Below are 17,525 nucleotides of genomic sequence, written 5' to 3'. Positions count from 1 at the left end.
CAAGCACAATGACAACACAAAATCAACATGCACACTTGGCAGTCACATGCACGACACATTGCAATGTAGGCCCACCCCCTCGGGTATACTCAGTAGACAAACCACAGCTTCATATGATGACATGTATAAGTGGCAATATATCAGCGAGAATGACAAGGAAACGGCATCCTGAAATATCATTACGAAACATCTCTTACACGTCAAAATCGAACATATAAATGAGGATACATGGGAGAAGAGCTCATCAGTGTTAAGCATAGCGTATCATAGTAATATCAAAGTGTGTGTTGCATAGGGCATGCCAGTGTTATTTTTGAAAGTCTCCTGAAAGTGTTTGCCTTCATTGAGCAGGCAAATGAGTTGCTGAAGTAATTAAAGACAGCCTGGGATTCGTAATAGCATGCAATGTGAATTTGGAATGTTAGTGAACTTTGTACAATCACTAAATGTATGGAGTCCGCAAAAAGTGGATATACCTATAATAAACGCAAACTATTGAGGAATTGTAGTCACATGTGTTGGCTTTGAGTATGCCCAACAGTAGCCCAAGGGGCTTGCTCATATATGTAATGTGTAACTCGTGGTAAAGGCCACTGCCTGCTCGGGTAGTATTCGTGAAGGGAATAACATGACTACAAGTCCCAGAATGCAATGTGCCGTGGGCTGGCTCAAGATGCTTGCTTTACTTTCATCGTGTACACTTTAAATGTGGAGATTTGTTTGCAGTGGAGGAGTCAAGAGAGGTTCTCGCCTCGCCACGGAACGCAGAATATTTGATGTGCGGTGCGGTGGTTCTTTGCCAGACTGCATTCCACCCCAGGGGGCCTGGCAACGCTGCCATTGGCCCTTCCTCTAGCTGCACCCTGTGTTGCCACCAGCCTCCCACGACAATCTGCGAGAAAAGGAAAGTACGCCGAGGCGCGCGGACCTCGAAGCAGGAAGGGCAGAGCTCAGCTGACTCCGAGGATGGCTGTGAGGGCAAGGTGTGCCGCCTGTGCCCTCCTCTACCTGCTGCAGCACGTCGCAGGTATGGTTCCTTCCTACTTAATGTGTCCCCCAGCCCCCCGTGTGTAGGGGAGACCCAACACCAGGTTAGGGGGGTGCAACATCTTGTTAGGTGTTACTTGGAAAGCGTTCGTCTGCCTCTGGTACTGCCGACTGTAATTATTTATGAAGTACAGTATATTGAACAATTGACGGAAATTGGCAGTAGAGGGCAATCAGGTGGCTCCTGTCACTGGGAAACCAGTACACCAGTCTTTGGATTCCGTTTGTAAAAACCGTTGCATTCTGGGATTTGTAGTTTTTGTTAAATTGATTCGCAAAAAGTGGGCGTAGGCTGCTAATGCCAATAATTGAACAAGGGAAGCACTGGACTGGAACTATAGTGATATTGAGACATGGCTTCAATTCGGTCTCGCATGCAAGTGTGTTGGCCATGAAAGCATGGTCTGTTCACTAGAAAAACAAAACAAATTGCAAGTTGTTTGTGAGTGCCCTGCCAGCAACCACTACTTCCTGGTTGTAGACCGGATACGTCACTTTGTATTGATGTATTTCATCGTTTTTTTTTACATCTTGAAATGTGTCCTTCAGCGATGCAGGCACCTCGCGATGTTATGCTTTGTGGGGTGTGCAGGTGTAGAGGCGAGATGGCTATGTCATTTCCTGATTGCTCCAGGGCAAATTTCCATGTAGAAGCAGACGTAGGCGGGCGGGTCTCCGCCACTGGTCATTTGCATGGCAGAGTGCAAATATGCAGGAGTGCTCCCCTGTGCAGCCGAGTAAACGCTGCCTACCATGCAGACAGCGTTTAATTGTAAACGCTGCCTGCAATGCGAGGCAGTGTTTAAAATGGAACCCTATGGAGTCCGCCTGGTCTATGCTGCTGCATACAGCAGTCCAGCTCCATAGGGATCCCCAGCATTTGCACCGGTATGAAAATGCATGCTGGTGCAAATAGTGGGGCATTTGTATGGCAGAAGGGAAGGGAGATGGCGCAAACGGAAGTTGTGTGGCAATCCTCCTCTCTGCCATACAAATGAATGAAAATGTGGCACTCAGCCCCTCACTATTGTGCTTGAATTTCCTCTGCTCACATTGTGCCAAACATTGTTTTTACTTGCACTGTGCCCAGCCAACCTCATATCCATAGCGCCACCTATTGTGTTTGAATTTGCTCTGCTCACGTTGTGCCAAATCAAATGTTTTTCACTCGCACTGTGCCCCACCTTCACCCACCAATGTATCCTTTCACGATCTCCACGCCTGCTTACACGCTCACACATCAGCACACACCATGTACCACATTCATACGGCCCCTCCTCCTTTCACTAGCACTTATCGCAGCTACTCTCTGGTACACTGACATAATGCTGCCCACTACCGCACACCTCTTCCCCCATCTCTCCCTCACCCGACGAATCTAGCCAACGCTACCCCTTCTAGCTACCGCACTGCCCGTCCAGGCGCTCAAACCCTACTACACGCTAGGCTTTCCAGGCTCGGAGCACTAAGCTCTGTGTGCACCCCAGCCTTCCCTTCCTCACAGACAGGAGAAATCCCAGATTATGCTCCCGTACTCCCAGCACATCCACATCACCACGCATCCCCACACCCAAGTACCTGCACGACCAGCATGAACCAGCTCTCCAGCCACACCCTCTGGATCCCCTCGCCCATCTCTCCTGCACACTCACACCTCCCAGCACTAAACTCACCCTCCCCAGCTTGTCCGCAGCCATCCCTCTTTGCTGCCCTGCAAGCTCCCCTCTCCCCACTTCTCCCCTTAAAAAGAACAGTCCCCGCCCTGCCCTCAAATGTGCTCTCCTCAATGTTCGCTCTCTCCGTGCCCATGCCCTCGAGATCAACGACCTCATCACCACCCTAGATCTTGGCCTACTTGCCATTACGGAAACCTGGCTCCATGAGGCATCAGGCCCAGCCATCTCTCTTGCCCTTCCCCAGGGATATTCCATCCTGCGTCGGGAGCGGAAGCTATCTAAAGGTGGAGGTGTAGCCCTCATTTACAAGGATGCACTCCCCATTAGGCTATGCAACCACCCCATACGAAAGTAACGCCGACCTCCTCTCTGCCAAACTGTCCCTATCCGCCAAGTGTACAATAAATATACTTGTCACCTATGGACCACCTGGTACTGCCCCTGACTTCCAAGGGCACCTCCTCCACGTTTTAGGGAACAACCTAAAAAGCCCCACTAAAACCATCTTACTCAGAGACCTCAACTTAGGTCTCGATGACCCTAAGGGCAAAGCATCCTCAGCCCTAGCCGGGGAACTCACTGACCTAGGGTTCTCACAAAGAGTCACAGACCCAACTCACTGCAAAGGCCGCACCCTTGATTGGGTTGCAGACCACAAGTGCTCATCCACCATCACCTCCATCTCGGCATACCCGTGGACGGATCACAAATGCTTCCAATTCACTGTTCCCACTAAACGCACCGCCAAATTACTCTCATATGCCCCGCCAGCCAAGGTCAGAAGCTCCAAAAAATTAACCAAACGCAACCTCCTCCCATTCCTGGATGTCACGGATTTCAAACCCCCTTCGTAAGAAACCCCACCTCTCTCACCGACATCTCACACTCTCACCAAAGCCATTAATACTATTGCCCCGACTGAAGACAAAAAGGAAAAAAAAATCCATGCACGCCAATTCGTGGTTCACGGGAGAGCTATTAGCCCTTCGCTCCAGCAAACGCTTGCCCTACCAATGTTGCAGTCTAAGCCTAGTGATTCCACTCTGGAAGAATTTAAAAGACTCTCCTCACAATACAGAAAAATGCCATTTCCAAAGCTAAATCTGAATCCTTCAACCTATGGATCACCAATGCCAACTCCAAATCCAAGGAAATGTTTTCCATTGTTCAACATCTCATCACCCTTTCCTCCAGTCCAGACGAGATCATTAAAGACAAACCTGGTGCTCCAGCATACAGACAGCCCTCTTAAACAAAATCAAACCTCTCCAAGATAACATTAATTCACAACGCACAGCACTACCCAAGCCCGACCGGCAGACCATGCCTAGCTCCCCTCCTCATAATCCGTTCACCCCTCTCTTCTCTTTCAGAAAAGTCACAGAATCGGAAGTCTTAGATCTCCTCCACCACATCAAACCCTCCACATGCAAAGGAGACATTTGCCAACCTGACATTATTAAAGAATGCGCTGACGCACTGACCCCTATCATTACAGCTTTCATCAATGCCTCTCTTTCCACAGGAACTGAACCTCACAGCCTAAAAGAAGCGTGGGTCCGCCCCCTTCTAAAATAAATCCTCTCTTGATCCCACATGCCCCAACAACTACCGGCCCATCACCACTGTCAATTTCCTCCTTAAGATCCTAGATAAAGCAGCCCACAACCAGATCCAACATTGAAACCGCCCTACTGGACCTAAAAAAACCAAATCACTCAGATAATGGACAATGGCAAACCAGCCCTCCTGTTACTTATGGATCTCTCGGCCATGTTTGATCTCGTTGATTATAACATCCTTACCTCCCACCTCTCCATCGCAGCTCACTTCTCCAAACAGGCCTCTTTCTGGATAGCATCCTTCCTAGAAGCCGAGCCATGAAGGTCTACTCTGACCAGGCTAGCGCAGATCTCACCACCATCCACTGCGGAGTTCCCGAGGGTTCCTGCACTGCGCCTACCCTCTACCACCTGTTTACAAAGACACTCTTCGACAAACTCGACTCCCTTGGCATAGCTTACACAAACTATGCCGACGACATGCAAGTACACCTCCCTCTCACTGGATCCTACTACCAAGATGCAGCAGCCCTCCTTCAAACTTACACTACCATCCAAGCTTGGATGGCAGCCAATGGACTGTGCCTACATGGGGACAAAACAGAGATCATCCTCTTGGGCCCTAAAGAAATACTGCCCAAGCTCGACCAAAAATACAGTAACTTTACCATCTCTGTCTCCTCTTCTGTAAAGACCCTCTGAGTCTTCCTAGACTCCACCCTGTCGATGTCCCGACAGGTCAGTCAGTGCCCTTGCCTCCGCCGCCGCCCACACCACCAAACCAAACACCATAAAACCTTTCCTAACCAGCCAAAACTGCCTCTCCATCGCCCAAGACACTATTGGAGCCAAATTAGATTATTGTAATGCTCTACTTGCAGGCACCTCAGCCAAAAAATCGAAACAGGTTCCAAATAGTCAAAAACAACATGCTTAGAGCAGCCCTCAGTATCCCCAAGAGAGACCACATCACGCAGGCTAGACGGCCCACCCACTGGCTCCCTGTTAAGGAGAGCATCAATTTTAAGACGCTCACATTAACGCACAAATGCCTCATCCTCACTGCCCCACCCTACCTATCTGAAACCATCACTAGGTTCACTTCCTCATGTCCCAGGAGAAGTCACTACCTCCCATCAAAAGAGCTAAAGCGGGGGGGGAATCGGTGTTCCACACGTGGCACTCAAACTTTGAAACGCTCTACCCAATGCACTCAGAGCCGAAACCTCCCTCACAGCCTTCCGCAAAACCCTCAAAATAACACTCTTCAACTAACTTCCACCCTGCTAACCCTTACTCAGCGTGTTTTCCTTGTCCTCTTCGCACTGTTTGTTGCTTTCATTCCTCACTGTCATGTAACTAAGTATTCTTCCTCTGTAACCAGCAACGTTCTCTGTAACAGCGCCACGATGCCGCAGGGCTGCTGCACGCTCTATAAATGTTAATACATAAATGAAGGCTTTTACACATTTCCGTTACGTTACGCCTCTGACAAAATCAGTTCCAGAACAGCGTGACTTGAATAATAGCTTTACTACAGGACAGGTTATTCAAGAAGCACGGCATACCAACGAGCATAATGTCAATACTTGCGCTTGCAGGGGGTGTGGGGTGACTGCGCTGGTGCTCCTTAAGAACAAACAGTGCCACCCAGGCATGGCTGTTCCCTGAATCACACACTATTGTCACCTACAGCCTGGGTATTTGTAGAAACAGCTGGCGGGCGTGGTGGGTGCAAGGCATGTACTTCCAATGACAATAGTCACGGCTTATAGTCAGCTCGTTAGTGCCATCTAATACCCAAAACTTAAAAAGCGGTACACCTGATTCGCAAAATATTTTTTGACTTTTCTATGGACATAGGTTGCGGTGTAAATGACACATTCTGGCACACTTTGCACCAGGAAAAGGCGCAAATTGCACACACGTAACTGATATAGTCCATGCTGTCAATTATCTGGATTGAGTGTGTCACTTGAAAAGAGGTGCATACGGTGCATACCCAGGAAAGTGAAGCTAAGGGTGTATCCCCAAAATGTTTCTATTGTCTGCAAGAGTTTACTGTGTCTTAAACTACACGTAGATGTCGTTGATGTAAATGTGGTGTCAGAAATGTGAATGTCGAATGCCAATTTATAAATGACAGGGATCGAAATTAAGACTAGACGAGCAGAAGCCAAAAACAAGTCCTAGGCAGCCACCATTAACCAGTGACTAGGCGCTACCACTGGGGAATGAGGAGCGAGTACATTGCATTCCATATACAATGCCAACTTATCATTTTGTCTTTTATGACCCCTTATGCTTTAAATGTTGTGTAGATGTGTCCTAATGATTATTTATAGATTGTCCCAAAGGCACAAAGTTGAATTCACCTAGGTGTGTTTGTTCGGCCTCAGTCGGTTTGGGGAGCTAAAAGCAGCTCCTGGTAGCTGTTGTGTCAAGCTAACCAGGTCTTCCAGGCTACAAACTGGAGTTAAAGGTCTCCCAGGTCCTTTCAATTTGTAACCCTGAATTAGAGGGATTTTATTTATTTATTTATTTATTATTTGCCTTTTTAAAACGCTCACACAGCCCGGGGGCATCATGGCGCTGTTACAGAATTTTGTTGTTGTTGTCTTAGTTGCATATTTATAACGCGCTTAAATACCCAGAGGTTTGTAAGCGCGGACCTGGAGTTCGAACTTGTGTTGCTTCGTGTCGTCTTGCTTCCAAGGCGAGCACGTTGCCACTGAGCTATCCTCCCGGGACGCGTGTTGAAAGTTGAAACATGTTATGGACAAATAGTTTGCAGTGTGGGGATATGTTTTAATTGGAGCATTACAAGTTTGGTTTCTCCTAGGACTATGCCAGGTGCGATATATTACAAAACCAAAAGTTGATGGCTGGACGATTTTGAATCAATCTCTAACACTGGCACAGCTCTGGGCAACGCTCCAACCCATGGTTATTTGCTTGCCAAGCCATTACAAAAGGGGAAAGACCATATGCAAATCAGGCTTGGTCCCACCCCAAAAGGCCTGGCAGGCCAGCCCGAACTGCTTGGTCACATCTCTTTTGCACGAGACCATAAGCATCCCCAAACATGGTTCGGCCTCATCAGTGAGGAGTAGCTTGGGTCTCTAGGCCAGCAGGCACGCGACCCACGTCTGGGCATACCTGTCCCACTCAAGGTGACTTTAGCACCACAAACACAGGCACGTGTCGCTTACCTTTGTGACCCTGGTGCAAGGACACTTGTTTTTCCACTTGTTGTAATTTACTTCCAGATTCTTGTATGACTTTTGTTCAGGTGGATCTCATGATGACCAGGCAAAACTAACACCAAGAATGCACTTCTTTATGAATTAACCCTTACATGCGCAGAGGTTATTTAAGTCACGCGATCTGAAACTGCAATAAGGCGGCATGTCGGTCCTATAGAAAACCCAACATAGCGTTGAGAGCTAGCTCAGTGACTTGAGTGCCTGTAGCAGACATCTCTGTGTATCCTGTTTATCTGAATACTGTCAAGATCATCTGTTTCAGGTTGTATACTAATTGATCTTTTCACAATTGACTTTGGGAGAATTGACCTAATTTAGAGGGTCAATTAGGACATATATGTGGGGGCACCCCCCCTGCAAGCCCCCACCCAATCCAAAAACCCCTGTAACTCCCCACCCAATCCTCTTTTATTATTTATATCCAAAACCAACCCAATACATATATAAAATAATGTAAAGGTCAATTGTGCAGAAGGTCAATTAGGACCACTATAATAAGATCAATTGTGCAAAAGGTCAATTTTAAAAGGTCAATTTGGTAATACCCTGTTTCAGGGCATCACTTAAATGGTTACTATTGAGTGAGCTTTATTCTGCCTATGGAGCAGGGCCTTTGGGGACAGATGGGGTTCGCTTGTGAGCGAAGGGCCCATCACAGGCATTGGGTCTTGGGAGCCAGGTAATTCCTCTCTGAACAAGAGTACCAACAGCAACCCCATACACGTGTTTCAGCCTTGTTGGGCAAATATTTCAAAACAGGTTATCATGCCATGTTCTTTCTGGAGAAGAGCGCCTGCTACCTTTTTTGAAATATTTGCAAGGAACTTGGGGTTGGTCACCCTGAGTTACCTGGGGGCAGCCAGACGTGGACTCCCTGCTCACTGTGCTCAGAGAGGCACAGCTTCACCTCACTGATGAGGCCGAACAAGGCTGAAACACGTGTATGGGGTCGCTGTTGGTACTCTTGTTCAGAGAGGAATTGCCACAGCATTTTGGTGCTGGACTGCCCATGTGGGCGGGACAAAGACTGATATGCAAATGAATATTTCCCATCTGTGAAAGGCACAGTGAGCAAATAGCGTGTGCTGCAAACTCTCACCTCAGAACAGGATATCATGCCATGTTCTTTCTGGAGAGGAGTGCCACCTACCTTTTTTAAAATATTTGTATTCACTTTATTCTGTTCTGTATATAATCTTCAATCACCTTGCATTCACATTGTTCATTCAAGTTCCGCAACTTATAGTCACACTTGCTCTCAACTTAATTCATAAGTATTCGTTTGTCTTTCACACTTGTTTTTCACTTGGTTCAAAATTATTCTTACCGGGTTTCACTACTTAAAAGATAGCACATCATTCGCTTTCCACTTGTGCTATAATTTCATATTATTTCCATATCTTCACTTTAATTCAGCATTCAATATGCCTGGTTGTTTTTCACAAATTCAATATGCGTTGTTGTATTTTGCAAAAAATACTTGCCAACTTGATCATGATTCAGTGTTCGCTCATTCAAGTTCCAACCCCCATTCTTATAAGTTTCAGATTGATTGTTAACAGCCAATGTCCAATTCCCGCCCTGGAGCGCCCTCGGTATGAGTAGTCACTGTCTCGCACTCACTGGGGCTTGTTCGCTCTTCCGGGTACCTTCCTTCTGTTCTTCGGCTTCAACTTCGCTCCTGGGTATGCGTCGGGAGCCCCAGCAAGCAGAACTCGCCAGCTGTGAACCTTGCAGCAATGGCCCACTGCGTTTCAGAGACTTCTGTGTTCGCCAGCTCCAGCTGGGAATGGGGATGGGTTTCTGCATGGTGGACTTACCGGGTCCTCCTATCTCGGAGTAACCCGGTAAGTCCCCATTGCAGGAATCCGGTAATGGAGCCCGGAACGGTGGCAACAATGGAGCTAATAGCTCCATAGCTACCGCCGTTCTCGTAATGAGGTCCATAGTGATTATCGGAAGCGGCCGTAGATTCATGGTGTGGCTTGGCAGTTCACAACGTTGGGGTGCCACAGCCAGAGGTTCCTTCCTGCAGCACATCAGAGCTACAAGGGCCGTTAGCTGCCGTACCGCATCAGGGAGACAAATCTGGAGCCCTGCGCCCCTTATCACACTTTCTTTTTTTAGTGTGTCCGCATAACGGCCAAAACAGGAGGGGGTAGGGGGTCAGAGGACGAGAACCAGAGGGAGGATGAGCAACAGCCAATACGCATCCCACCAGGAACAGAGGTTTGTGCCTAGAAGTTGGAATATCATATATCACATGTCTCAAAAGGACTACAAAGTATAATTGTGTGTACATTTATTGTGTACACTTATTGACACATCATTGCAGTTAGCACTTTAATACACCCTCCTCATCAGCTTACCCAAGCCAGCTAACCAATCAGCCCTGTCACATTGCACTACTTAAAGTCTCTCTTTTTTAAAACCTTTATTTTTTTAAACTTTTGTGCCTTATCCTTTTCAAGAACTTCTAAGAATGTTTAGAGTTCTATCAATTGAAAGTGTCTTTTAAGGAGTCCATGCGTTTCTTTGCATTTTGCACATTACAAATTGCCATCCCGCCTGTGGAAAAGACTGGTCAGAGTGATAAGAGCCAGCCAAGAGTAAAAGCAAAGCCCAAATTAAGAACTAGGGCTCAAAAGGTGGTGGGTGATTCTGTGTGCCCAGCAACCCAAAGACCCCACTCAACCAACAATTAGATGGGCTCTAGGTATTCAGAAGTGTTCCGCACTAGGAAAGGCTGTGGGCCTGGGGGACTGATTTGCGGTTAAGGAAACTTATTGGAGAAGCAAAGATAAGTAGAGAGTGCTACGCAGCCCTGCTCAGAGAAAGGCAGGAGTAGTGCACCCAACTAAGCCTGACCAGATCAGCATCTAACTTCCAGTTGCTGGTGTGTCTACACAATGATCATATAATGACTGGGTCACCAACAGGGAGACCCAGGCTCAAAACAATAGCAACAGGGTGATTTCTTCCTCCAGTAGGCCTAAGAGGATTTGGGAAATTACTAGAGCCTGCATTAGAGCCCATTTCTACACCTATATCAATACCTATTGCCAAATCAGTTTTTGGAGGTGCCACAAGTATCTGATAGATCTATCCTGGAGACGCGACATGAGGAAAATTGCCTCAACTTGGCCAGCACTGGCCCTGCCCTCCCCACCAAAACCTCTTTAGCTGGGTCCCCAGTGCAAGGAGGTCAGGTGATCCTGATGATGCTGACCTCTGAGGACATCATTGTGGACCCAGGGAGCACACGATCACTGAAAGCAAGGGTGACAATAGTAACACAAATAAGCAGCCCCAATAACCCTAGCAACAACTGCAAAAATGCAACCAGAGGGAGATTAGCCACATGAAAAGTCAGCTGGTGGATCAGTTTCACTTATAATCTTTGCTCCCAATAGACCTGGAGGAGGCAGAGGTCTCGTGATTTAAAGCAACATCTTACCCACACGTATATATTTTAGAGGAGCTCGTGCACGATCAACACATGCTGCAGATGGAAACTGCATGAATTTAAACTATCGATAAAGGCCTTGCAAAAAGAGTCCATGCTGGATGGACAGTACCGTCTCAAATGATTACAGATGTTGGCAGATGTTGGCCTGCACCATGCCCAGAGAAATGTCAATGGAAAGAAGCTGTCTAAAGATGGCAATCAAGATCGATAAACCTATGCCTGAGCCACCAAGCAACAGAGGAGCCACAGGAAGTTTTACTCTAGGACACTTTGACAAGAAGGCAACCGGACCCAATGAATGAAAAATAAATGGCAATCGAGCCAATTGTAGCCAAGCACAGAGGGAACCAAAGGGGTCCCGCAGAGAGGGCTTAATCCCATAGGGGACACTGGAACTATTGGAGCAGCCCATAATTGGTAGAGACAGCGAGATGGACATTCCAGCAGGGTCTTTGGTGCTTTAGACCAGGCTGGTAAGTGGTGGGGTGTGTTACCCAGGGCTCAAGGGGTTAACACTCCTGAGCCCCCTCCGTTGGAAAGGCGGAGCTTGACTGGGGAAAGGGGTTCTGGGACACGTGCGCGCCAAGCGACAGTTCCTACATTGTTGAAAGGGAATAAAGAAGTTCCTCCAACCTCTCCGTGTGTGCGTCCTTCATTGGGCCTAGATCCCTAGGCAACATTTGGCGACGAGGATTTCTCCCGCACACAGGAGCCTTCCTCCAGCAGCAGTCCGCCGTTTCCACGCTCGCGCTGCGGGAGACCCAGCGAGCCTCCTCCTCCTGCTCCACCTCCGCGCAACACGGCATTCCGCCGCCGCATCGGCAGCCGACCCAACGACAGCCCTGGCGATCAGCCTCACGTCGACCAGCAAATGGAAGGATCACCACAGAGCAGTTCTAGCCCATCCTGGGGTGAACAAACAGGAGATCGAGCGGTTGGCTCGAGTGCATGGTGAACTTGCAGTGAAGGACAATAACATTCTGCTAAGAGGATGCAGGATCGTCATCCCTGCCACGCTCAGGAGCGAGGTGGTCAGCATTGCACACGAAGGCCCCAGAGGAGCTGAGAACACAAAGAAGCAGCTCAGGTGCCATGTGTGGTTCCCTTTCCTGGATGCCGCCGTCGATGAGTGGGTAAGGAACTGCCATGCCTGTCAGTGCACAGCCCCTGCCGAACGTCCGCCCCCACTCCAACACACTCAAATACCTGATCACCCATGGGAACGAATAGCCATGGACTTCTATGGGCCGACTGAAGCGGGTGACTACATCCTACTCTTCATAGATGAGCATTCAAGGTTCCCGATAGTCAAGGTGGTCAATTCCACGGCGTTTCCCCAAGTAGCGGCGACGATAGAAGAGGTCTTTAGCGAGTGGGGGATCCCCAAATGGGTCAAATCTGACAACGGACCACCATTCTGTGGGCATGAGTTTGGGACACTGGCAGAGCACCTGGGTTTCAGGCACATGAAGATCACGCCTCGACACCCCCAGGCGAACGGAATGGCTGAACGTTTTATGGCGTCGATCAAGAAGACCATACAGAGAGCACGACTTGACGCAGTCGACACACACCAAGCACTGTGTCGTCTGTTAAGAGACTACAGGAACACTCCTCATGAGGCCACGAACAAGATGCCTGCCGAGCTCATGTTCTGCTACGAGGTGCAAACCCGCATCCCGAGAAACGTGGCAAGGGCAGAGCCGGTCGACAAGGATCTGCTCCAAAGAGATGCGGTGGCAAAAGAGAATGCGAGGCTCCGTACCGACGCACGCCGGGGAGCGGTGCCACCGGAGTTTCACGTAGGAGATGAAGTCCTGGTGCAACAGCCGACAACCAGGAAGACAGATCCGCGCTTTGCTCCAAGTCCCATGAGGATAGTTGCAGTGAAATGTACGATGGTGACGGCCGAAGACCAGAACAGGGCCGTCACCAGGAACTGTCAACAGTTTAGGCATTATGTAAGAAGAGAAAGCACAGAGGTACCACAGCGGGCACTCTCCCCAGAACCACGGAGACAGAGGGATGATACGTGGATTCCCCCAGAAGGAGATCCGGGAGAGACGAGCCAGAGTGGGGTGACCCAAGAGGAGTCAGAGCCTGGGACTCAAGGTGAGAGGCCGCGACGAATCACAAGGAAACCGATGAGACTTGTTGAAGAGTGTTGAGTTATTGTTTGAACACAGAGTACCAAGTTGATTTTTGGACATATTGTCCGGGGGTAGTGTTACCCAGGGCTCAAGGGGTTAACACTCCTGAGTCCCCTCCGTTGGAAAGGCGGAGCTTGACTGGGGAAAGGGGTTCTGGGGCACGTGCGCGCCAAGCGACAGTTCCTACATTGTTGAAAGGGAATAAAGAAGTTCCTCCAACCTCTCCGTGTGTGCGTCCTTCATTGGGCCTAGATCCCTAGGCAACAGGGTGCAGCTAACTAAGTGGCATTGGGACAAAACATTGATACACACACAAAGGTTCAACACACCCCCCCGCCCCCCCAAATACACCGACAATCAGGCAACTCCCCGAACAAGCAAGAGTCTCAAGTTGTCAAACAGGGAGGAATGCGACCCACTTTGGGACAGGAGGAAACAAAACTTGATTGTGACCTTCAAGGGTTGCACCCAGGGAACAAGAACTTGTACAAATGAGCCCTGGCCGCGGCTGTCCAGGAGACATTGGGTTTCACCGTTGTCTCCTTTTAAAAATGTTACACATGTGCAGATCTTGTCAGACAGCATGTTTTGGGGTGGGGTTGTAATGTGCGATTTGGTTCTCGTAATCCGCAATTTGGTGCTAGCTTGATACAATTTAGAGAGGCTATAACTGGGAAAGGGATTGAGCTTTTTCTTGACATCAAAGCTAAGCAGTGCCTTATTCATGACTCATGGCTCAATCATATAATCCCAGCATTATCATTCCGCTATGATGTTGCCCAAAATCAAAATGGAGGATGGCCAGTGACAGATATCCCATCGGCTAATTCTAGGTTCAGTACCAAGGCCGAAATAGACAAAAGTCTGACAAGGAATAACATGACCCCAAAATATGCTCTGTCCAGTGACGCAGCCAATGGGATGTATGACTGTATTAAGCCACACAAACCTTTAGTTGCTCACCCAGAGAGCACCAAGGGCTCAGCAACAGTGGAAAAGATGGAATTATAGGTATAATGTATTGGAATGTCTCCGGGGTCACAAATATTTGCATGATGCAGACTGGGTCGATTATCTAACTCTATTTGTTATTTGTTTACGGGAAACCTGGCTAAGAAATCATTTCTGTATACCAGAATATCAGGTGTACTTGGTGCAAGCAGAGAAAAGTGCAAAGGGCCAAAACAAGGAAGGGCTGATTTAAGGGGTCAGTAATGGGAGGTGGACAATTCTTGTATGTTTCTCAAAATTAGAAATGTTATTAAAAGAAAAAGATGCAAATACATCTTCGCTAAACCTACACTATCAGGGAGTTCCCTACCTAGTCTACAAACTGAGGGAATCACTCCTAAAAGAAACAAACTGGCCCTCACACTAAACAACAAAACATATAAAGTAAATGAACAACAACATAAATGAATGAATAATAAACCACCACTAATTTCAATGACCTTCACCTTTCCGGGGAAAATACCATCCCCAGGATTATTCAAAGTCAATTTCTTCTAAGTGTTCAAACAGAAGAATAAAGTATTGAGCCAGTTCATATAAGTTCTGTTGGGGAGAAGTTGGACCCCCACCCGGGCTACTGGGGGTCCAAGCCATGGAAGACCCCAACACCTCCCATTTTGCCCAAAGAAATGCAGCAGAGTCCCAAGCAGGCAGCACCATGTTCCAAACTGTATTTATTTCTGGGCAGCAAAAAAAAAGAAAAACCACACAGAGAGCTTAAGTCCCAGCACCGTCTCCCCCGGGGCTGGCTTGCAAGCCAGCTTTGTAACACATTGCAGGCTGACCTCACAGAATTGGACCAGCTCCCAGAAACCTATCTAATCCTGCTATTGGCTGCTAAGTGATAGGTTACCTATGTAGCCCTTATAGGAAGCCTGATAATTGGACATTGGACTTTTGCATCAGTGGGTTGGTTTAGCTGTGCCACCCCCATTACCTAACTCTGAAATTGTTGCAGTATGAATCTGTTCCCATCACTTTTAGCTGAAACAAGCTTTCGCCCCTGGGCCCTCAGCGTTCATTGGCCAGAGCTGAGCCATTCTTGTTACAATTATGTTTCAAATGGTGTGTGAGTCTTGCGAAAATGTCTTTCGTTCCCAGCAAAAACAACACTGGGCTCTGGATGTTCTGCTGTGGCTTACTCATATTTGTGAAGAATTAAAATGAGACAAATGCACTTGGCTACTTGGCTGTAATTTTCTTAAAACATGGCTTTACACTGTGCAATTAGATCAGGTTTAATTCATATAGGCACCTGCAGCCTTTAAACAGGGATTATTGTGTTTTGTAGATTCTGGTACTGCTGCATTTAGGCTAATGTAGCATGTAGGTTGCAATGTTGGTGAAGTGGGTGTCTTTCAGCATATTTGTCACCCATGGGTGCGCTGGGGCCTGGTTCAAATGATAAGTGCGCTGCTTATTCTTCCTGCTGTTCTTCTGTATATGCGCCTAGGGTGAGGGGGCAGGGGTTTGATCTCGATTTTCCCTCTTCAGTTCCAAATAAACCAAAATTCTCAAAGCAAAAATCCACTGGTAACAGTTATTCAGCTTCCAGATAAAAAGTACAGAAAAATAGATTAGTCACTTCTTTTTCTACAATTCTACAAACATTCATATATTCTGCAGCACAGCTAGTATAATTGTCAGGATGCTTCTTAGGTTGTTGTTCTCCACTACTGCTAATATGGAAACCAACTCCTTGGTTCTGCAGTGTGCTACTTCTTCAACCAACTTCAATGTGACATCTTTTGACAGTCTTATACAGTTATGGCACTTCTACTTCATATATAAGAATTGTTAGGCATTTTAAAGACAAGACACTTCGACCTCTAAAGGTAGGCAAGGCACTCTTATTTTCCACAAAAAGGGCAGCCTCTTTGCCTCTTCAGTCTGCCTTACTGCCACAAGGGTAACCTGTCTCTGCTTTCAGACCCACCTTCTCCCCACTTCAACAGTCTCATTGCAGGTTATTTGTGTAATCGTCATACAAGCACCCGGCTCCCTTACCCAGCTTTATCTACAACTTCTTGCTTCCAGTAGCTACCATAAAGCTGTTTTGCCAAACTAACAGCTTCAGATAACAATTTCTCACTTGTAACAGAAAACACTGGACTTTAACATTTTTCCCGTTGGGTGGATTGCTTCAAACAGGCTTTTCTTCACTATGGAAAGGGCTTGCATCTTGGCTTGGGGTAATGCTTGTTCTTCCTTCTACTATGACTATGTCTGCATTCAAAGATATTGCTCTTGATGTTCCAAAGTTGAGACTTCAAAGGAAAACAACTTTCATGTATATGCGACCACTCTTTAAAATAGATTTTCAATGTTAAATGTTTGTAAAGGGTTGTATTTCCACGAACCACTCTCTTCTCCGATTGGGAAACGGAATTGGTTGCACGCAACATTCCTTTGATAGTATAAGATCTTGCAACAATTGTGAATGTTAACTTCAGCGTTGTCCGGAGACTTTCGAAAACATTCTCCTTCTTGATTGGAGACACGGGACCATTCCGACAGCAATTAACGTTGGACAATCAGAAACTAAAAGCTTTTCTTGACACGCCACCACTGTAACTTCTATATAAAGTGTGTGTGATACATTTTCCATTGTTCAAAACAGCTTTCACAATGACAAACAACTTAAAACTTGCTTCTATGCTTGTGAGAGCCACTTTAAAGCTAGTAACAATTACAGGCAAGGAGTTAAAAGTGAACCTGGACATCAAGCCCCGCTCACTGGCTCTAGAAACACTGAAACTGGGGGCTATTTCCAACTTCCTGTCTTCTAGTTCGAATTCTGCATCTTTAGGCACACTTGCGACCCTCACTCCTCTGCAGCACAGGTGTCTCCAAATCAGCCATGCCAATTTGGAGTCTCCTGCACTTCTCTGCCCCTCTGCTTGCTTCTTGCTACAGGCCTCGGTCTTCAGCATGGCACTGAAAGTGCAGCTACTCAGCGCACCTGGGAAGACCTTCACTTTCAGCATGTCTCTCTCAATGAAGCCACGGCAAAGCAGGGTTTGTGAACACAGGACCCTGTCAGAACTTGCAGGTGAAATCTGCTCTCTCCACGTCCTGGCGTCCCTTAAGTGATCACACGTCCTCATGAACTGCCAGCCTCATGCTTTTCTCCTTCTATTACTAATACTTCTGCCAGCCTTCTAGCTCCTGCTTCCTCCTTCCCCATCCTGCTGCAGCCTTTTATGGGCCTCATTACGACCCAGGCGGTAAGTTACCGCCTGGGTCGTACCTTTACCACCATGGCGTAAACTATGTTTACGCCATGGTGGTTGGCGGACTTACCGCCCCATTCCGAGGTGAGTGGGGCGGTAAGTCCCCATTTA

General features: G+C 47.5%; 1 protein-coding gene across 1 annotated transcript in view; it reads left to right on the top strand.

Moving 5' to 3' along the window:
* The first annotated feature begins 683 nt into the window (after positions 1 to 683).
* Positions 684 to 17,525, top strand: part of IFNLR1 (interferon lambda receptor 1) — a 425,551-nt gene continuing 408,709 nt past the window's right edge. Inside the window, exon 1 of the mRNA XM_069622685.1 lies at positions 684 to 1,027. Coding sequence (XP_069478786.1) covers positions 967 to 1,027 — 61 coding nt within the window. The 5' untranslated portion in view covers positions 684 to 966. The remainder of the gene's footprint in view (positions 1,028 to 17,525) is intronic.

This window comes from Ambystoma mexicanum, chromosome 11 (assembly GCF_040938575.1).
Source record: "Ambystoma mexicanum isolate Mex_15411 chromosome 11, UKY_AmexF1_1, whole genome shotgun sequence".
NCBI classification, from domain to species: domain Eukaryota; kingdom Metazoa; phylum Chordata; class Amphibia; order Caudata; family Ambystomatidae; genus Ambystoma; species Ambystoma mexicanum.
Note: the sequence above shows the minus strand (reverse complement) of the source record. Positions and strands in the feature narration are given on the sequence as shown.